Consider the following 21,751-nt stretch of genomic DNA (forward strand, 5'->3'; position numbering starts at 1 on the left):
TCGCATTAATGTTTATACATCATCATTAGTAAAGAAGAGAAATATGTCATCGTTGTTAATTTGTTGATGTTAATTTAATCTGTTCTGTTTTTTTGCATTGAAAAGGTAACACTGAAATCACTGACCAGGGGTGGGATTGACTTAAATAATATAATAAATATAATTATGAGAGACAGTTTCAATGGTGCCATATTGCTTTGGTTGACTTCTTCCACTTTGAAAATGAGCTTTATAAAAAATTCTTAAAGCAAATTTCTTTGCCACATCAAAACACTGAATAGTCACTGGGGGTAAGGCTCATTGCATTTCTGCTCTCCAAAATATGGACATCAGCATACTGATAATCCATTAACTAAATATTTTTAGACAGTAACATGGACCAAGAAGAAGACCAATACAGAGCTGCAATGTACTGATTTATTTAACATGTTTCATGGAAAGGTTAACATAATGGTGGACCTGAAAGCCATTTAATGAAGGCTTTCTGCATTTGCATTATTTTTGCATTGGTGTCTCATGTTGGCATCTTGCATGCACATAGGCATTCTAAGTGTCATTTAAATGTCAAGCATGTTAACATTGCTGTAATACGTAGCACCGCAATAAGGACTAACACTGATGTGAAATGTAATCAGGATGCAGCAGAAAGAGTACTGAGTATTGCTTAGATGCCAGTGTCTCTCAGTGTGGGTAGAGCAGGAAGCCAGAAAAGACACTCTGCCTGCCCTCCACGCCAATCATGCCATTGTAGTCGGTGGTCTCCAGCCACACCTTCTGATCCTTCCTCAGGTACAGAGCTAGCCCTCCGGAGCTTACCTGGACGGTGTTGTACAGGTGGTCACAGAAGCTGGCTACGCTCTCACCGTCGCGTTTTAGGACCACACACAGAGAGCTCTCCGAGGAGGTGTGGTACACAAAGTAGTAAGTCCCGGGGATGTGACAGATGAACTTGCCCGAGTCCATGTCGAAGTGGTTGTTGACGTTGGTGATGATGTTGCTGAAGCGCACCGGGGTATTCCGGACTGGGTGAGTTCTTGTGCGACGGGACACGCTGAAGGCGGACTGCTGGGCAAGGCTGTAGACCCCCGACAGGCCCATGTCTCCAGGCGGACCTACTGGACCGGGCAGGCCCGGCTGGCCCTTCGCCCCAGTGCGGCCAATCTTCCCCGTTGGGCCCATTGGACCTCTCTCCCCTTTCTCTCCCTTCTCCGCTACCTGTCCTGTTTGGAATGGCCGCCCTGCGGAGGAAGAGAACAATGGCAGTGGCCTCATATTGCAGGACACAGCGTTGCTACCTGGGAAGCCATGCCTCATCTCATGCGAAAAAAAAAAAGGTGAAAAAAATGATTCTGTCATGCTCACGGCAGGTCAATGCGAGAACCACAGAAACAGTGTGCATCACAGTAGCCACTGATACAAAGACATGGTCACAATGTGGTCACTTCGCAGCGTGCAGCATAGGTGTTGCCCTGTCTTAAAGGTTGAACACTCAGGTTGAAGGAAGTACTTGACGCTCTTACCTGGTTCCCCCTTCTCCCCCGTCGCTCCATCTCTGCCATCACGCCCAGGAAACCCCGGAATCCCTGGCAGTCCTGGGGTTCCCGTGGAAGTACAGACCTGCGTGGCGACTGCGGGCAAAAGAGCCAGAGCCACAAAGGTCCCCAGAGCAACACAGCAGGCAAACATGGCAGCAGCTGGCATGGTGGAGACAGAACGTCAGCAGTGAAGCTGTTTTGTGTAAGCCAGTGTTAATCTTTGTGCGATCTGGCAAATAATTGACCATCCAGGCTACACTGACACAGACAGAATGAAATATGCCCTGAACAGATAAATCGACAGTCTGATTAGCCTTTATCAGTTTCAGAACTGAGAAAGTCAAGATTGAGAGGTTGTATAATTGATGAGTGCATTATTCCAAGTTGATGTAACAAAGTACAAGAGCAACAGTGACAGGTTAAATATTACAGCAGACCATGAGTTTCACTGAAAGAAATAAAAGAGACTATAGCATACAGTGCATATTTCTAAGAGCATCTGCAAGATTACTTCTGTTAAGTCAATTTCAACATATGTTGAAAGCTTCAGAGAAATTCAGTTGATTCAGGATTAATTTAAATGTCCAATAAAGACTTTTGTTTTTTTTTTCCCCCGTTATACTTAACAGTTTTGTTTTCTTAGCCACAAGGTAAACTTCAACAAAGTGTTGAATGCCACGCTAGTACAAGTATAATTGTGTCTACCCTGTCTGCTAACACTTTAATTAGAAAATGACTATTACTGCTATCGCTACTACATGCAAAATACTGCAGAACTATTAAAACTGACAACAGAAAGGACTGAAAGAATGAAACGCTTACATATCCGCTGGACTTGTTTTTACAATCTCAGATACTGAACAGGCAAGAAGTCTTGGCAAAGCAATGGCACATGTCTTGAATCGGATATGGGAGACATTAACTGCTAGTGAAGAAGAGGGGAACCATTTCCGAACATTGTGCCATATGTATGCTGATTTAGCAAGTTTCACATCTCGTGGAATATATTTTAGAATATTTCACAATTCATTTTCACCAAATATTTTGCATTAATCTTCCTCTTGTAACTGCCTTATACATAAAGTTGGGTCAGCACTTTTTATTTTCTGTATCCTGCCTCTTTTTCTTCCTCGTCTTCTTCTTCTTCTTCTTCTTCTTCTTCTTATTATTATTATTATTGGGAGCTGTTGTAATGCCCTTCTGTGATGGAAGATGAGAGCTTAATGCATGTAATGAAATGTAACATAACCTTCACCCATCCCCATAAATGCTGCACTGGTTCTAAAATGTTGACATAGTCAGAGATGTTTTTTTATTTTGTGTTAATGCTTAGATGGGGTAACTGTTCTCCACTTCTCAGATATTATAATGGCAGATCCCTTTCAATCAGCTACATCTTAAAATGTGATACTTCACATCTGTCCATGTGAGCAGTGTTTGTGTTTGTGTGTGCATATGTCTTTGATCATGAGTCAGAGCCCAGCAACTAGCTAACCAGCCACACCTGGTTAATTAGTCTGTGACTAAATGGCAGTGTGTGGCTGGAGAGCTGAGTTTAATTTAGCGGCTGGTTTTGGTTTGTGTAGATTTTTTAAAATAAAATATTTGTTGTTTTTGTAAAAATTACCTTATATTTTTCTGTGCAGTGCATTAGCCCACTCCATCCATCTAACTGTAAATATTTCAGTCAGAAATATGAACACTGAGTGATGAATGTGTTGTATTTGTTTAGGATCAGATCATGTTAAAAAGGACGCACCTTCAGCTGTGTCCATCGCATAATGGTGCTAACTGACACAAAATTACAAAGATATGCACATGCTCTCTTATACATAAACACACAGACACAGGCATACAAATATGCCTGTGCAGACATATGTACAAAGCCATACACATACACACATGCAAATGCAAAGATGTATCTCATTAAATGTGTCATTTATTATTTGACTTTTTGCAAGCAAGACATGTCATGGGGAAACCTAAATTAGGTCACTGATGACATACAGCACAACGGCATATGCAATGCAGACAGGTGCAATGGCTTCTAGTGATACAGTAGTAAAACAATAAAATATGTAATATGATATCACATATATCAAATACATCACATCATTTTTCATCATAGTATAATCACTATATATCACCATATTTGTATTTGTATAACTGCTATCTACTTGTACAGAAGGACAATGCTAATGTATCAAGAAATTGTAGATTAAGACAGCACTGCCAGTATGACTCCAAAAGAGGAGGAAGATGAAGCATGTTTTGTTTGTTTTTGAGTTGAGTGAGTGAAAAAGGTCAGTGTCCCAGTCTTCTAATCTGCATTGGGGAAAATGAGGAACCCGTTGAAGACAACGGACCTGCTCTGGGAATTGCTCATGTAGTTGGCAAGGTTGCCCTCCTCCTTGAAGGGCTCCACCCAGACTTTCTGCCCCTGGGTGAGCTGGAGCACGGCCCCGCCCGAGATCAACTGCGTGGTGCCCCTCTTGTTGTAGTCGCAGAAGCCCAAGCCCGCTTCGTCCAGCACGTCGCTCTTCAGTGCCAGGCAGAGGTTTCCCATCGACATGGACTGGAACACGAAGTAGTAGGCTCCGGCCACCTTGCAGGTGAAATGACCGGTCCTGATGTTGAAGTCATTTTTGATGTCGGTGAGGACTCTGTCAAAGGTCACGGGCAGTCTGTTCGCTGGCTTCTCCTTTGACGTGCGCTCAACTGAGAAGGCTGACCGCTGCATCACTGGGCTGTTTCCATCACCGCTGTGACCCCTGGGGCCCTGGGGACCTGGGGGACCCATAGGCCCCAGATCACCTCTGTACCCCTTAGTTCCTGCTGGTCCTGGGAGGCCCCTGTCCCCCTGATCCCCTTTAAGCCCTGTCTTCATTGCTGAGTCAACAAGTGGAGCTGTAAAGAAGGCAGGACAAAGCAAAAAAAAAAAAAAATTACATAGCAATAAAATAAGGGTGGATCCAAACATACCTTTCTAAAATAGTATCAGCCATTCATATCTACACATCTACTTTTACTTAATTTCTGGTGGTGAATATAACAGGGCTCTTCAAGTCGTTCATGTAGCACAGGTTCACTGTCATTACCTGCTTCTCCTTTTTGTCCTTTTTCTCCAGGTACGCCATCCCTTCCAGATCTGCCTGCTTCTCCTGGTATGCCGTTTGGTGCTGGACAGTTGTCCTGGCAGAGCCCAGACGTCAATAATGCAGCCAGCCACACTACCACAAACTCATGGCCAACACAAAACATCCTGGGAAAACCTAGGAGAAGGAGAGGACATATTTTGAGTTTTCAGCTATGGAAATCTGCAAAAATATGTATGATCGAATATCAACAACTTGAGTCTCTGATCATGACTATGCTGGAGCCTTTACATGTGAAATTAATTTTCAGCTGCAACACATAATGCAATATTAGTTCTCCTTATTACCTGGGCAAAAATAATGTTCCCGTAAATAACTGTACAAACAACAGTCTTATCTGAAAAAGTAAATACATAAAATTCATACATTGCAAACTATATTATTAGCATGAGCATGATAACATATATTTAAATATTATGCTTAACTTACCAATGTTTTGTATTCCAAACTGAATTAATTGGAATGATTTGTATTTCTTCTTTCTCTGATCTTCTTTTCACGTGAACCAGAAAATGGGGCAGATTGCAAGCAAAGATGTGGAGACAAGTAGCAGCAACACGATCGGCATCAAATTATGCAGTTGACAGTTTCGGTTCTTCTTGAATAGATGACACCAGCAGAAAGAGCCAGCGGAAATGGGAGAGGGTAACATCACTCATTTCTCTTTTTGGTGGCCTCCATTTCAAGAGTCTACAGAAGGGACAGAAACTGCGGTTTTCTCATTTTTAAGACCTCTATCCATTTTTATTTCCCGTTTATTTTCAGTGCTTACAGTATTCAAGCTTTCTGAAAGGGCAATAATTGCAATATAAATATCCACTAAAAAACCCACTTCTGTATGTGGCAGCCCTTGCACACAAACACTTGCACACATAAATAAAGTGAAAATAAAGTGACAGTCACAAAAATAGACAAAATATACTCTTTTACAATAGATCATTAGTATTGACAGAACATGTGTGATTTACTCATTTCAAATAAACATGTTAATAAATATATATAGCCATATATATATATATATATATATATATATATATAGCCGCTGTATGGATGTAGAACTTCTAGCAAACACTTACTGTGGACTATATAGACAACCCTTCAGGATGCCTCTTTATAGCTGAAATTCTCATGAGCCTATTCAGTTTAATTTTTTACATGCCATACTTAACACTATGGCCATGTTTGTAAGCAGCACATTTACAAATATACGAATATACAGTCTAATGGTGTACTAAAAGAATTTTCACTGAGAGGACTCAAAAATAGCCCTGTCATTTCATATACTGTAGCAGCTGAAAATAAGATCTCCTTCCAAATAAATCTATGACTGTCCCTAAATATTTTCATATGCTTCTTAATCAGCTTTCCCTCATAATGCGAGTGATATAGTGCTTCCCACTCACAGCAGTCACTCTTCATGTAAATGAAATTGGTATGGATTCTGGGGCTCTCTATTTTTCCCCATAATGCTATTTGTTGCCGAGGAACATGGTGACCAGGCTGTGGCGCTCCTTCACTTGCTCTTTGGCGTCACGCATGCTGGCCAGAGCCACCGGTTGGCTCCTGTCCTCGGTCTGGTAGAAAGGACAGACCTTCAGGTGCTCTGCCATGGAGGGGATGTTGTCAAAGTGCCATCTATCCACTGTGGAAAAGAGGTTGCTGAACTCCCACACCTGTCAGACACAGATGAGAGGGGGAACAGCAACAGTCATGAACTGTTCATCTGTATTACAGAGCAACATGGAACACAAGGACTGCTGCAGTCAGCCACCCCTGTTTTTTTTTTCCTAAGATATCCCAGCCTTTGGCAGTATATTGCAATTCCAATTAGATCCTTATGGTGGCAGCACTGAGACACAGGAGTTAAAGTTAGGCCCTGTCACATGATTGCTCAGCATCTCTGGTTTCAGCAGCTGTTCACTTCTTGTGTCATAAGAAATGGAGAAGGCCCGGGTCAAAGAACTTATGAAGAAGCACTTTTACCCTCTCTGACACACATACACATTAGAACTTAAGAGAACAGCAGTCAAGAAATGCCAGCTTGTGAATTTCTCAGCTGTTTACAGGGTGGGAGGATACTCTTTTCAATCCTGAATTGTTGTTTGTCCTTAAACTTTTGATAAGTATATCCAAAACCACACTAATGGACACCAGAGTGCATTCCCTCAGAAACACAAGTAAATCAATATCATGTTTATTTCAATCACATCATAGACATGATAGCTTGTCAAAAATGGTCCCTCTGTTTTTTTTTTTGATTTCTTCAAATTTCACTCCTCTTTTACATTGTTTCATATGTATATTTGTCACTGTATGTCTGACTGATATAGCTTCATACAAGTACTTGTTTGTTGCAAAAATGTTTTACTGTATTTGCAGCAAAACATTTTATTTATGTTCGTAGTGTCAGCTTTGTTTAAACAATGACCATTTCTTTTTCACTATGTAAAAATAATTAAAGTCATAGCTACTTGCACTTTTAGTCAGAGCGAGGGTCAAACTGAAAAATCAAAGGATTGAATAGCCTCCTATGTGTCTGAGAGCACAAAACTTGCCTTCTTTCTGGTTCTCCAACAGGATCCCCCATGGGAGTAGGTCTTTTTCTCCCACTTCAGGGAGACCATTCCCCTCTCCTGCAGCAGAGTAGCACAAACATCTCTCATCAGCTTGGAGACCAGGGCCAGCTGGGATAGAGTGAAGCTGTCCAGAAAGCCGGCGATGTGCACAAGGACCTCGAAAGGCAGCCTGCTGAGGGAGTCTAAGTTGCGAGCTCGCTTCCTCTCTGTGGCGATGGTCTTCACGCCCTTGAAGAGCGAGGCAGAGACCTCTGGTCTGAGAGTGAAGGTGCTGAGGTCCTGGTTGTAGCTTACCTTTGCCCTGTGGGTAGAGGGTTGAAACCTCTTCTGACTGTAGGTACAACCAAGGTAAGCTAGGGGGCACCGCTGTTCAAACCAGCCGTTCAAGCAGGATTGGATGTCTGAGTGTACATTCTTGAAGTGGGAGCGAAACTCGTCACGGCGAAAGAAGTGGCTACACAGAAAGGTGAAGGCAGAGCTGGCTTTATTGTGCCTGCTGGTCACGCTCTCGGCGTGAATTTGAACGTGTAGTTTCAGGGCCCTGTCAGCTGTTATATCGGCCAGTGAGGCATCGTGCTTGAAGGGTGCAGAGTAGAAGTCATAAGTCTGGGTCCCTGTGTCACACAGTAGGCTGTCAATTGAGCTGGATTCTGAGATCAAGTGTCCCCGCAGTTCCCTTTCCAGAGAACACAGTAAGGATGCCTGGATTTCATCCCATTTTGGAAGACTCTCCAAGCAGACTCCCAAATCCGATGTGTCCACTGCTTTGCTTACCTTCCTGTAGGTGGAAGGATTCCGAATGCGGCCTTGTTTTGCTCTAAAACTGGTTGGAATTTTGAATGTGCGGACAGTTTTAATCTGCATGGGCTCAAGGTGACCATACACGAAATCCTTCGCTTTAGGGGTACAAGCAGCAAGCTGGCCAAATTCGATCAGCATATTACGATTGTGCACCAGGTACATGTTGTATTCTGATAAATTGGCTTGCTCCCCTAGCCTATCAAGGACCCCGTCCTGCCAGGGAGCTAGGCCTGTTTTGATAACATCAGCAGGCGTGCTAGTTTCAGCATCCTGGCTCTCTTCTGACACTTCCTCTAGCACTGCCTGATGTCTTGAAGATTTCTGTTTCTCTTTTCCATCACTCTGTTTCTTGTTGTCACCCAGGGCTTTGACAGTATAGTCACAGCCACTCTTCTCCATACTGAACATCCTCTCCCACAGGCTGTAGTTTTCAAGGCCAGAAACATCCCTGTCTTTAGCCAGGGCCTCACGTTCTTCCTGAGTGAGCCCTTGCACAGCTGCTTCACCGCAGTCATAAAGGGAACACTCATCTGATTGGACAGAGGCACTGAACCCATAAGCTGTCATGCCTCCCACAGCTCCCTCCAGATCTAAAACGCAAGGTTCTTCCACCTTCTCTATCAGCTCAGCAAAAAGGTTCTTCATTTTCAAAGAGTTGAAAAGGTGCCTCTGGTCTCTGAGGGCCATGGAAAGGTCCAGTTGCTCCTCAGAGTAGGGCTCCTTGATGACATTGTCATAGAAGACGGTGTTGGTCTCCTCGATGGGCCAGCGGTTCCACTCCAGGGAGCAGCTGACCACGCTGGCCGGACACACCTCCAGGTGTTTGGCCAGCTTGGAGCGGCACATGGTGAAGGGGCAGCCATAGTGGGCATTGAGGCAGGGCACCTTCTCGTTGGGGCACAGCAGCTGGTGCTCCTCCTCCTTGCACAGGTGGAAGACAGCACCGCAGAGCAGTCGGCAGCTGATGGTCACACAGGAGACAGAGATCTCGATGGGGGCCCTGCAGCGCCGGCTGAAGCACCTCTCACAGTGCTTGTGTAGCCTGACTGTGGAACTCCTGTTCCTTCCCTGTAGACAGATGCCAAATTATGCCATGATTTCTCTAAACTCAACAAAATATTAAAAATGGCCATGCATAGGTGAGGTAGGACAAAAACCTTTCAATGACTATTAAACAGTAAACTTGTGATACTGACAGAGAGCTATTGGCAAGGTTTCAAAGACACAGAGGAGCAAACTGTTGAACTCAAACTTAAATAAGAGGAGCAGTAAAAATGAAACCAATTTACCATTTTTGCAGAGTGTCACCAATGCCACAAAATACATAGCATGTCCTGGAAAGAGAAACATTTTTAAAGCTTACAGGAAAACTTAAACATGTTTATTATTACCTTATTGCAGAAAACAAAATACTGCACAAAACCACAAATCTCTAAAAGTCTACAGTTCACAATAGCTACTTTTATATTTAGCTGACTTTTTGAAGAATAGTCTGTATTTAGGACCATCTGTGTTGTCTGCATTTTTTTTATATAACTTGGATTCAAACCCTGATTGATTGAGAAATATAATTTGATCTCATTGATTGATCATTTCTTCTCAGTATATCTTTTGGATTGACTAGAAAATTAGACAGCGTGTCTATAAACCTTATATTAAATGCATTGTATGGTTGTGAGCTACTATAAGCATGATTTTAATTTCATGGGATCAAGCCTTTTTAAAAGTGAAAAGAAAAGTGGGTGGGCTTCTGGTAAATCACAGCAATCTCACCTACTCTGTGTTTATGCTATACGCTATATGCTGTAGCATTCGCATACAATAAATTCATGTTGTAGTTGTATTCACGTCAGTTATTTGTGAACCAAAGCTCAGCAAGACGTTAGCTCGCTTGTACATTATTTTCAGTTTGAAACCCCCATGAAGAGTAAAGGAGTCCATAAACACTGCATGTGCACTGAACAAGAACTTCCTTCATTTCCAGTCAAAGACCTACAGTAATGTTTATGGTATTTAGTATATGATACTGTATGTATGAAAAAGAACAGCAATCGCGAGAATTGTGAAAAATTGAAAAAGATTGCTTTTCTGGATCAGAGTGTTGACCTTAAGCAGCCGTCAGAGCATGAAACTGTAGATATGATAGGCAGAGATGAGAAGAAAGAATGTGAGGTAACTGCTGACAACAGAGAATGTAGGTATTTGGGACACCCATGCTTTTAGAACTCTGTGTAGCCAGCACATGCTTAAGGATGGTCTAAAACATCATCAACAGAATCATCAAAGTCATCAAAAGAATCATAAAATTCAAATTTTGCAGGGGGGGGGGGGTGTTTTACAACTCTTCCCAAAATTTCCACAACCTTGTAACCCTGCTGTTCAAATAGTCATTTTCCCTGAGCCATGCAACGCTGCATGCATGGCAAGTTAAATTAATCACTCAAATGTCAAGACTACATGATAATAAAAATTGTGCTCATAGGTAAGTATTATTTCTTATTATAATGATTATATTATGATTGTATGCAATTTCATAGGTGCATGAGGCCAGGTTTTGGTAAGCAGAAGCATATCACAGTACATTGCAAGTCATTTGAGAACACTGTTCTTCACCATTCTCAGTCTTACTGTATATCTGTCAACCTTTTCAGTAGGGGCTCTACAGCTTTTACACACATCTAGTCTTGTGTTGAAGTATTGAACTTCAGCACACACCTAATTAAAGGATTACTTACGGTTCATGTGATAACGTCATAATAATTGGGTAACATACAAAGAAACATTAACAGAAAGTATATTTGCTGCTCACCAGGATAAAATAGCAGTGCTACCTCGACAATATATTTGGGAATAAAAACTAGCTCCAGTGGTACAGACCATTCAGTGCACAATCCCTTTAAATCAGTTGAAGTGCAGATCATGACCCAGATACATTATACGTCCAAAGAGAAGCAAACACAGGAAATAACCTTTAAGCCGTTTGTGTCCGGTGAGAGTAACTCTGTTCCAGATGGAAAATTTACACAGCACAGCACTGTGATGCACTCAGTTCAGAAACAAGAATTGATGAAAGACAGTCTTACCTGAGTTTTAATGAGGTGAACCCAGATCTCTGGTCATTCCCTGCACAGTAACTTGAAGTGTGGACTTAAATAATGTTGGGGGTTTGTGTTGGTGTTAAAAATAGACAGAGCTTGCATGCACACAGGATAATGTGACCGGGCCATTGAAAGACATGGGTCGAATTGCAGGCCCTGTAATTACTGTCAGCTGAGCAAATTTACCAACCTTTCTGGTGGTTTGAACTGAATATAAGTGCCAGGTATCCAAATGCTGTGACAACTTGCATCAGTCTCATATAGTACTCCAGTACAGCCTCTTTGGAATACCTCTTACTCTGCAAATAAGGGCTTGTGTAACAGCAAGAATACAACTGTTTTATGCAGTGGTTTTTGCTATAGCTTTAATGCTGTTGAAAAAATTCCTTGCACTTTATGGTACAAGCAACTGTAAGTATTATGTTGCAATAAACTGAAATCTCTATGACATTTCAGGTGTTGAGCAGATCTTCCACTAGGTGTCAGTATAAGGCTAATATGAAAATCCTGAGCGTCACACCATTTCAGCACACAATATGAATGCCTACATTGTATTGAAAATATACTTAATTTAAAAAAGTGGTTTGTGTTGGTGGCTGATAATGGTGAATTCATTTCATGTGATTAATTATATGGCTAGAGTTTACTTTACACAGCTACACTTTATTGTACACTCAAACAAGGAAAGTACAAGACCTCTGACTTGAGCACATTTTTTAAAATATTATATCGCTTATGTAGGTGTGGATTGGTTATATTAATGACATTATCCAGAACTTCATTATCTTGAGACCATTAACTCTTTCAGTCACAAGCAGAAATGCATTAACAGCATTCATAACTTTGAGGTAAAGGGATCATTTCACAAAAAGTACTTTTCCTTTGTTTCACGACATTATACATACAACATAACACCTTCATAACCCTTTATAATGCTTGACCTAAGAATCTGTGAATGTTTATAACACATCATTACAAATGATTGGCACAGCTTGTGGAAACATGACAGACCGCCTGCAGTTAGTAAATGAATAATAATGATTGCAAATGCTGAACACACCAGGATATTACAGAGCTGTTACACAGCAGATATGTAGGCAGTATGAGACCTCAAGACTACATTATACATCACGTAAACTAAAAATAACAAACCAAGTGGGTTTGCAACTCACTGACCCAACTCATTTAGTTGCAAATGACCAAATTGTTGCTTATATCAGCTAGAATCAAAATTTAGCAGTGACAACATGGAAGAGCAGTTAAGGAACTTGTAACCTGAAACTTGTACCTTTGTACCTTCTGGTTTGATCTTCAGGTCAGCAGCTGCATCCTTTACTTGCATTGCTTCAGTAAATATTTCACTGTTTAAAGGGAGACGTACAATGCAAATGGTGCATGTCACTCTGAATAAGGGTGTCTGATCAGAATATAAAATTGTAAATAATTCTGAAATCTCTATAAGTAGCAGGTCAACAAATTACAGTTACAAGTCCTAGTTTAGCATTTGAAGGACAGCTTCTTTCATGCTTCTCATGTATTACGTATCAGTATGAAATAAATGCAGAGAACCAGACTGGTACTAACCTTTAAGCAAGTGGCAGCTTGCCACACTGTGAGAGATTTCACAGGGCCACAAGATGTCCGGCCACAAATACTTTTATCTCAAGAAATCCATGTTAAAAATCTAGCTGTCAGTTTCTGCTTTTCACAAGCTCTTCATCTCAATGAAGTGGGATCTGATTCCATGAAGCATGATGAAATGGTTGCCCCTTTCTCCATCTTCCTCGAAAAGTCACTTGTGTCCCCGGAACAAGGCAACCAGACTCTGACATTCCCGAACGTTCCATTTGCTGTCACTCACACTGGCTAAAGCCACAGGTTCCCTCTTGTCCTCGGTCTGGTAGAATGGACAGAGCTTCAGGTGTTGGGCCATGGAGGGGGTGTCACCAAAGCACCACCTCTCCACTGTGGAGAATAGGTTGCTGAACTGCCATACCTGGGGAAAAGGGGTAGGGAATCTGAGTTTTTTGGAAGTATGTGACAATTTACAGGTTTCTTTCAGTGTGGGTGGTATCTTGCAAATGTGGCCATTTGATTGGTTTGATCCAAGAATGTCTCTGTGAGAGCAGTGACCTGTGTTTATGCTATTTATGAGCTAAAAGAGAACACAAAAAACCTATTGTTAAGTTGTCAGTGATAAATAATAAGTGATCACTATCACATTTCATACAGCAAAGAGAACCTGACTGTTCCTTAACGCTGAAAGAGACAAGAATTTTGTTCATCCTTATTTGTTCATTTTTTCCCACAAACACCAATGAAATATGCTAGCTGTCACGAGAGAGGGTGACACTTTCCCAATGTGTACAGTGTGTCCTGAATATGTCATATTATTGCATGCAGCTACAACATGATATCATTGATAAGTTTTGTTCCTAGCCAATTACTTCTGCACATAAAAATACAGTTTTACAGCAGTGGCCTTCATTCGAAGTTGCGCAGGTGCTGTTGTGACATTTTTTGATGTCACAAAATACAAGAAGAGGTTGCTCTACGTGACAAATCAAAAATATAACTTCAAGAAATAAACTGGACTGTGTGGTGTAAATATTTCAGAGTAATACATTTTGAAAAGAATAAGAAATAAAAAGAAAGTTTACGTCTGGAAGAGATTGGGAGAGATACCCTCAGATTTGCAGCTACTGTGCTCAAAAACAAAATAAGACATTGCTTTGATTATATTAACTAGTGTATTATAACTGTGCATATACTTGGTTAAGATGTAGAGAATAAAGTAGCATTTTACTTTTTTATGTGGATGCGCTGAATGAGGGAATCATATGCTTATGTTCTGAGTTATAGCAAGAGCTGCCAAACACTGCAGCTCTCAAGAGCCACGGATGAACAATCTCTGTTACATTTTGCATTTTTAAACTAATGCATTTTTAAACTGTTTATCAACTTGCCTGTCTGGGTCTCCAGCATATTCTCCCATGGGAGTAGGTCTTTTTCTCCCACTTTAAGGAGACCATTCCCCTCTCCTGCAGCAGAGTAGCACAAACATCTCTCATCAGCTTGGAGACCAGGGCCAGCTGGGATAGAGTGAAGCTGTCCAGAAAGCCGGCGATGTGCACAAGGACCTCGAAAGGCAGCCTGCTGAGGGAGTCTAAGTTGCGAGCTCGCTTCCTCTCTGTGGCGATGGTCTTCACGCCCTTGAAGAGCGAGGCAGAGACCTCTGGTCTGAGAGTGAAGGTGCTGAGGTCCTGGTTGTAGCTTACCTTTGCCCTGTGGGTAGAGGGTTGAAACCTCTTCTGACTGTAGGTACAACCAAGGTAAGCTAGGGGGCACCGCTGTTCGAACCAGCCGTTCAAGCAGGATTGGATGTCTGAGTGTACATTCTTGAAGTGGGAGCGAAACTCGTCACGGCGAAAGAAGTGGCTACACAGAAAGGTGAAGGCAGAGCTGGCTTTATTGTGCCTGCTGGTCACGCTCTCGGCGTGAATTTGAACGTGTAGTTTCAGGGCCCTGTCAGCAGTGATGTCAGCCAGTGAGGCATTGCGCTTAAATGGAGCAGTGTGGAAGTCATAAGTCTGGGTTGCTAGGTCTACAAAGAGACCATCCGTAACAACTGTTTCACAGACTTTGTGCCCCCGCAGTTCCTTTTCAGAGGAGCACAGTAAGGTGGCGGGAATCTCATCCATTTTTGGAATGTCCTCCATGGAGACACCCAAATCTGAGGTGTCCACACATTTGTCTTCAGTGCAGGCCCTTGTGGTTGGGTCTCTGAGATGAATGCGTTTTTCCCTGTAACTTGTGGGAACTTTAAAAGAGCGTAGTGTCTGAACAGGAATGGGCTCCAAGCTACCATAAACAAAGTCCTTCTCTCTAGGAGTGCAGGCGGGCATTTGACCGAACCGGATCAGCATGCGTCCGTGGTGCACCAGGTACATGTTGAAATCTTTCACATTGACCTCTTTTCCCAGTCTCTCGAGGACCCCATCCTGCCAGGGAGCCAGGCCTGTCTTTGAGATGTCAACGGGCATGGCAGTTGCAGCTGCCTGGCTCTCCTTGGGCCCTTCCTTCTCAGTCTTCTGGCTGCCTGGTGAGGGCGATGCCTTTTCCTCCTTTCCATCCCCCTGTTTCTTGTCCTTCAATGCTTTGGCGGCCTGCTTGCAGCCACCCCTTTCCATGCTGAACATTTTCTCCCACTGGTTGTAGCTTTCAGTGTCCACGGTGTTCTTTTTCTTATCCTGGGTGAGTTCGGGCATCTCTGCTCCAGTGAAGTTGTGGCCTGAGCGCTCACCCCCACCTCGAGCCGTGGGAGCCCATGCTGCCCCATTTTCAATAGCCTCGGATTCGGCTGCTTCCTCTGGCTCTGGAGGAGGGAGCTCCTCAACCTCCTCCATTAACTCAGGGAAAAACGACTTCATTTTCAGCCTTTCGCACAGAAGCTTCTGGTCTCTGAGGGCCATGGAAAGGTCCAGTTGCTCCTCAGAGTAGGGCTCCTTGATGACATTGTCATAGAAGACGGTGTTGGTCTCCTCGATGGGCCAGCGGTTCCACTCCAGGGAGCAGCTGACCACGCTGGCCGGACACACCTCCAGGTGTTTGGCCAGCTTGGAGCGGCACATGGTGAAGGGGCAGCCATAGTGGGCGTTGAGGCAGGGCACCTTCACATTGGGGCACAGCAGCTGGTGCTCCTCCTCCTTGCACAGGTGGAAGACAGCACCGCAGAGCAGTCGGCAGCTGATGGTCACACAGGAGACAGAGACCTCAACAGGGGCCCTGCAGCGCCGGCTGTAGCACCCCTCACAGTGCTGGTGTAGCCTGACCGTAGACCTGCAGGATCTTCGCTTGGAGAACAGAGACAAAATAAACTGTGAGTCAATCAGTAAGAATAATATTGTTTTCTTTCCGAATAAGCATGTTGATATTAACACAAATTTATATGATTATACTTTTGAAACCTTCCTGAGTCTTCCAGATCATCTGTACAACATCAGCATTTCTAGAAGCAGATTTGTTTTCGAAGAAATTTGAAAGGGATTCAACAATCAATGATCTATCAATGAAAGGAAAACTGAAACATTAAGAAAGATATAATAATTATCAGTCAAGTGGGCAAGAGAGTTCTCATTTCTGCATTATGTGTCATAACAACTTACCATATTCACTTAATTGGGCACCATGGGGTTTTGGTCATGTCCTGACAAGAGATGAATACAATTACAACCAGGAGCAAAGTTTTCATTGCTTAGATATATAAGCAAGCAAACAATGGCAATGAAATCTATATCAGCTTTTAAACCAAAACACTGTAGCCAAAAAGCTCCTCATGGTTTTTTACTTGGGTTGTACTCTACCTGACTTGTAAGTTGCTTTGGATAAGAGAGTCTGCCAAATGAATAAATGTCAGTGTAAATATAAAAACATCAGCAGGACATGCATGTTTACTATAATGTGCAAAATCAATAATGTACTAAAAAATATAACAATCACCTACCTTAATTTTTCTCGTGGTTTTATATGTTCCCGCTTACTCGTTCACCGGTTTTTTCAGCTTCAGGAAGATATGCTTGTCAATGTTTCAGTATGTCAGTATGTTGATTTTCTTTTTTAAATTGTGGGATACACATCCATTGCACAATCAAAAATGTAACCTTGGTAGGCTTTCTACATCTATTCCTGATGGATGCAGTGCAGAGCTGTTACACATTCGGTAAACCATGTCCTCTGCAGTGACACAACTCTGTCACTTTTAGTTTGTCTCCCCTAAATGTCTTGAGTGTTATTGAGGTGTTAAAAATAGACAGAGCTTGCATGCAGACTGGATAATGTAACCACCGCTATCCTTAAAGACACGGTCAGGTTTCAGGTTCAGTAATTACCATCAGGTGTACGACTTCAACAGATTGTTCCTGAATTCTATGACAATGTAAATTGATCATAAAAAAATGTATAACTCATTGTTGTTTAGGATGGGTTGTGCATATCTGATGAGATGTTGATAATGTAAAATTGTAAAAATTATAAAAATTGAAAAGGAAAAACAGTGCCTACTCAGTGTTTTAGCAGTGCAATGCCAAATCACTGGTGCTGTATATGTGATTGTGTGCAAGATGTTAATGCATAAGCTGGCTGTAAATGGCATAAGATGAAGCGTCAGTGTTACCTAAATTGTGAAACCTGCCCATGTAGCACATCTGTATAGTTCTTGTTTCCAAATGGGATTTTTCCCATCACTAGGTGGCAGTGTGATCCTTCTAAATTATGTTAAAATTATGCATGTTCACAAACTCATATTAAGAGCTATGGATAAATAAAATGGACAGTGAGGGCATCTATAGAGCAGCTCTGGTGGTAACTAAAAACAAACTCTTAGAAAAACAAAAATTCAAATAATAACTAATGTAAATTAAAAACCTGCAATAGAAGTTCAAAATAGAATAGCGAGTGACATGTAATTCCAAAATATTCATTATATATGGACCCAGTACATTTAAATCTGAATTCTAAATGAAATAAGTAAAAATAAATAAATAAAGATAAATCTAGATACAGGACGAGAAAAAGAAAGATAATCAAAGACATAATTTCATTTCCAGTACAAATACAGTTATAAGGCATTAAATTAGTGGATTCAGGCAGAACAATTAAGAAGTTCAATTAGATTCACTTAGGGGCAGAGCTGTGAAGTTAAACTCATTTAGGCAACATTAGTTTGATTTGCCCAGCTAGGAGGAATCCAACACTCTGCAGTGCTGATAGGTAGCACTGTGCTCACTAATGCTCCAGCACCTCCTTTGAAATCCTTTGAGCTTCTTCACTTGTCATTACTTGCTCAGAATTATGCTTCCTGTGGGCACTGAGATGAACATGAATGCTACAAAACAACAGAAGTTCATTCAATTTGTTTGACAGAGTTAAAGAGAAACTAAAAAGCAGAGGGACTGAATAGACCCCAGTGTCTGAATCTTGCATGCAAATCCTGCCACAGTGTTGGGGCTTATACAGAGTTCTAATGCATTATACCCCCCCTAAAAACCAGCGCAAACTCATATCCTCTTTAGGCCGGCTGGAGCAAGACAGTGACACTTTGCAATTTAAAGGTACAACTTTTAAAGCCAGTGTGATCCTTCACAGGGCAGCCAGTGAAACCATGTTAGAACAGGCTTAATGTGCTCCGTGTTCTGGTTGCAGGTGAGAATTATGTGACAGACAGTTTGAGGTTATCCTACTCTCTTGGCTGTCTAGCCTTTGCTCTCAGCTCTCTCTCCGATTCATAGGCCTCTGCATGCGTTATCGCAAGCCCAACAATGTGCCCAGTTATCTTTGACTGGATGTCAAACCATGAGCTTAAATTTAGCCTCTCCTTGACAGAGCCTATTGGCCAAACCCTCTTCTTCTCCAAGACCTCGCTGGACGGTTTCCCTCCCAGTGCAGAGAGAGCCAAGTGTGCCTCTTGATGAGCCTGCTTCAGTGACCTGGTCCTGTTCTTACCCCACCCGCTCTGCCCAGCTCCCACCTTCAAGCCCTTGTGGCTTCCTGCCACTGTTGCCCATCACTGCCGTAACCAGGGTTTGAATAGCGAGGTCCGGGGGGGAGGGGGAGGTTTTGGCTTTGGAATGTTTTGTAGGCCTACTATTATTGCCATCGCCTATATAAGCTGTTTTTTAATCAATGGCGTTGTGTGGAACATTAGCTAGTCTACTAATATGAAAGAATTCGCCTAAGCTTCATCATGGCCAGAGAATGTATATTTAACGTTTCATACAATTGCCTTTACTGCAATTGCTGCTGTCAGTGGAAGTGCTCATGATGCAAGGGGCTGTGCTCACGCCCTCTCTCACAACTTTCACACACAGCGTATACTAAATAACAAGTCTAAACTGAATTAAGCATGCACTCGTCTTGGAGAAGAAGTTCTCAACCAGTGATTTTTTATCCAGTTGTATTTAGCTTCAAATTTTATTTTTAGCTCTAAAAAAATTACCGAGGTCTGGACCTCGGTGACCTCATAGCTGGTTACGGGCATGTCGCCCATCCCTGGTGGCCAGTCTCCCTGTCCACCAGACCCCATCAGTGCTGTAAGAATTTCTAGTTGTGAGATATCTCTGAGTTCAGACAGGTTCCAATCAGGTGTGGTTTATTGAAGAGATAAATGATGATCACAATGTACAAGTACACTTGGTACTGCAATGAAGAGCAAATGCCAAGAAATATTACACAGTGAATGTCTTTATACCTCGCAGGACACACCATGTTGGTTCACCCACAGTTCAGCAGCAAAAAGGCTGATAAACCAAATCACTCTCCTAACACTACAACAGTGGTGACTGTAACACTAAGGTATGGACTAAAGGTAGACATACCCTCCTGCAGACATATAAATAAGCCTTCCTGAGACACCAGGTTCTGTAAATCAGTTTAACTTCAAAAAACATTTAAGGAGACTGGGCAGATCATATGGCCTTTATTCCTTGGAGTACCAGGATACTACCGGGCTAGTACCGGGCAGGCAGGCAAAACAGAACAAACGGCTTGTAGCGCAACAGAAGAACTGAGACAAACTAGCGACGAGACATGAAACAAACAGGGAATTTGTAGGGCAAGGCAGATGACAAGATGGGGTTCAGGTGTGTAGGTAGGCGGGTGGAGCCAGTCAGGTGACCAGGTGGGTGGAGACAGGGCGGAGAGCAGGGCAGGGCTGGAACACAGGGAAAAACAAAAGCACATGGACAGGGAAAACAAAAACAAAAACAAACCCGGCTAAGGAGCTGCAGTCCTGACATAATGAGACTGCTTTTAAGTGTTTTAAGTGCATATTATCTAAATAAGTAGAGATATAAAGCCCTATATGATGTCAAAGCTAAACCCCATGACATGTGATGTGTTCACACATAGAAAAACATGCAACATGTACTGTATAAGTGTAATCTATTTTAGGGGTGATGACTGTGAAAAAAGAACAACCAGGACAGGACATTCTACAGTCATTCTATTATTTTCGTGCTTTCTTGCCTTCAGTGTTCAACCATCCATCAAGAGATCTACTATTAAACTACCAATAAGAAAGAGTTCGTTTCACACCCAGATGTGTGGCCTCCTCTCTATGTCACTGATAATTGCAATGTTTTTGAGGTGGACTCGACATTTGCGGCAGACAGCTGCTGCAATTATTTATATTTTGTCCAACAGTCAAAGCGTGTCACAGTAAGAGAATTTGTCACTTGCAATTAGAACTTACTAAATCCATATTGAGGTGTATTGACCTTGGTATCACCGTATGTTAACCCATGATTGTGCCGGAGGAGGCTCTAGCTAATTTCAATATCTATAACCCGTCTATAGCTAGGTGGGTATTCATAGATGTGTTAACACTGAAGGACAGTTAATGATAATATAATGTCAAAACATATGTGGCTCACATCCAAGAACATCTGCTCAAGGCAAGTGGTCTGTCTTGGATTGTGTTAATAAACAGACATGTTTGTGACATCAGCCCCCTTGAGTTATCAAATATTATTGCTAATTAGTTGAGTATTACTCCAATAACAAATAAAGTTTGCCCATCTACTGCATGGACAAAGACTTTTTAAATTTGCTTTGAATCTTTTTTAAGATGACAGGTTCATGAGAATTATGTATGATAATGATAATATATATATATATATATATATATATATATATATATATATATATATATATATATATAATTGCCAGGACTTTATAATGCACAATAAATGTCAATAATTAATTCGCTACAGAGAGATAAGTATATACTGAAAGGCTTTCACACTAAGAGTGGCTTGAGGCTGCCCTTGTAACCTCTGTACAACTATTTAACTATATTAGTATCCAGTTTAGAAAAAAAGAAGTGAATAAGTGTGACCATGTGTTCAGCAGACACAGTTGACTTTGACCCCGGGTAAAGGTGTCCTGCTGGAAGGCTCACAGATGTTTATAGGCATAAAAATAGAGTTCTGAGATAACCTTTCTGCACCCCAATCTCTGGCTTTTGATTTTTAAAAAGTAATTAAAACCACCTTATAATGATGTCTTCACTGCCATTACAACTTAATTAGAATTGGGATTTTATTGGTTCCCTTTAGGGCGAGGAACTGTCTCTAATTTTGTCACATTAATGGAGAAAAGCAGTGAAGCAAGACAGATCCTAGCGAATTGGAAATGAGGCATTAAAGCGGACCTGTTTTTCTTTTTTTATTTTTTTGGGTTGAGGTGGTGTAATAGCAGTTGAAAGAGATATTCACCGTCAGGGGTGATGGAGGAGAGGCATCCTTTCAGTTAAAGCTAAGCCACATTAAATCACAGGCTTTCTGTCTATATTGCCTGAGTGGGTTATAGAGCCCATACTAAAACCTGTTTCTGAGGTGTCTTTCTTCTTTGCTTGATCTGAGAGACACCCTTCTCCTCTTGATTAAGGTGTTTGTAGGGTATGGCAGATGTAGACCTCCCACTGCTCAGACATTAAAGACAACTTGCAATGAATACATAAACTATGGGAGGAAAAAATGGAAGAAATTTTGGACTTCATGAATAGCTGAGATAAAAATCTAAAATTATCC

The 21,751-nt window shown here is 41.9% G+C and overlaps 4 protein-coding genes across 4 annotated transcripts; all 4 read right to left on the reverse strand.

The window, feature by feature from the left end:
* Nucleotides 1-290: 290 nt before the first annotated feature.
* Nucleotides 291-2,468, reverse strand: c1qc (complement component 1, q subcomponent, C chain). Its single transcript, XM_036524923.1, has 3 exons — nucleotides 2,358-2,468; nucleotides 1,521-1,694; nucleotides 291-1,238 (listed from the first exon to the last, which is right to left on the reverse strand). Exons 2-3 carry the CDS (start codon nucleotides 1,684-1,686, stop codon nucleotides 682-684), a joined length of 723 nt encoding a protein of 240 aa, XP_036380816.1. The 5' UTR covers nucleotides 1,687-1,694; nucleotides 2,358-2,468; the 3' UTR covers nucleotides 291-681.
* Nucleotides 2,469-3,691: 1,223 nt separating this feature from the next.
* c1qa (complement component 1, q subcomponent, A chain) lies at nucleotides 3,692-5,280 on the reverse strand. Its single transcript, XM_036525595.1, has 3 exons — nucleotides 5,120-5,280; nucleotides 4,634-4,807; nucleotides 3,692-4,442 (listed from the first exon to the last, which is right to left on the reverse strand). Exons 2-3 carry the CDS (start codon nucleotides 4,794-4,796, stop codon nucleotides 3,856-3,858), a joined length of 750 nt encoding a protein of 249 aa, XP_036381488.1. The 5' UTR covers nucleotides 4,797-4,807; nucleotides 5,120-5,280; the 3' UTR covers nucleotides 3,692-3,855.
* A 533-nt stretch (nucleotides 5,281-5,813) lies between these two features.
* Nucleotides 5,814-11,208, reverse strand: fbxo40.1 (F-box protein 40, tandem duplicate 1). The gene is made up of 4 exons (XM_036525406.1): nucleotides 11,151-11,208; nucleotides 9,357-9,401; nucleotides 7,246-9,135; nucleotides 5,814-6,363 (listed from the first exon to the last, which is right to left on the reverse strand). Exons 2-4 carry the CDS (start codon nucleotides 9,357-9,359, stop codon nucleotides 6,160-6,162), a joined length of 2,097 nt encoding a protein of 698 aa, XP_036381299.1. The 5' UTR covers nucleotides 9,360-9,401; nucleotides 11,151-11,208; the 3' UTR covers nucleotides 5,814-6,159.
* Nucleotides 11,209-12,957: 1,749 nt separating this feature from the next.
* On the reverse strand, nucleotides 12,958-16,744 carry LOC118775601 (F-box only protein 40-like). Its single transcript, XM_036525596.1, has 5 exons — nucleotides 16,669-16,744; nucleotides 16,529-16,559; nucleotides 16,331-16,371; nucleotides 14,132-16,018; nucleotides 12,958-13,161 (listed from the first exon to the last, which is right to left on the reverse strand). Exons 3-5 carry the CDS (start codon nucleotides 16,331-16,333, stop codon nucleotides 12,958-12,960), a joined length of 2,094 nt encoding a protein of 697 aa, XP_036381489.1. The 5' UTR covers nucleotides 16,334-16,371; nucleotides 16,529-16,559; nucleotides 16,669-16,744.
* Between the last annotated feature and the right edge of the window lie 5,007 nt (nucleotides 16,745-21,751).

Source organism: Megalops cyprinoides, chromosome 3 (genome assembly GCF_013368585.1).
Source record: "Megalops cyprinoides isolate fMegCyp1 chromosome 3, fMegCyp1.pri, whole genome shotgun sequence".
Lineage (NCBI taxonomy): Eukaryota > Metazoa > Chordata > Actinopteri > Elopiformes > Megalopidae > Megalops > Megalops cyprinoides.

Excerpts from the sequence above, each read along its gene's own strand:
- c1qc (XM_036524923.1), bottom strand. The coding sequence starts at position 1,686 with ATGTTTGCCTGCTGTGTTGCTCTGGGGACCTTTGTGGCTCTGGCTCTT. Across the intron at positions 1,239-1,520 it reads GGGGGAGAAGGGGGAACCAG|GGCGGCCATTCCAAACAGGA; the intron begins GTAAGAGCGTCA and ends CTTCCTCCGCAG.
- c1qa (XM_036525595.1), bottom strand. The coding sequence starts at position 4,796 with ATGTTTTGTGTTGGCCATGAGTTTGTGGTAGTGTGGCTGGCTGCATTA. Across the intron at positions 4,443-4,633 it reads AGGACAAAAAGGAGAAGCAG|CTCCACTTGTTGACTCAGCA; the intron begins GTAATGACAGTG and ends CCTTCTTTACAG.
- fbxo40.1 (XM_036525406.1), bottom strand. Across the intron at positions 6,364-7,245 it reads GTTGGAGAACCAGAAAGAAG|GTGTGGGAGTTCAGCAACCT; the intron begins GCAAGTTTTGTG and ends TGTGTCTGACAG.
- LOC118775601 (XM_036525596.1), bottom strand. Across the intron at positions 13,162-14,131 it reads TATGCTGGAGACCCAGACAG|GTATGGCAGTTCAGCAACCT; the intron begins GCAAGTTGATAA and ends CCTTTTCCCCAG.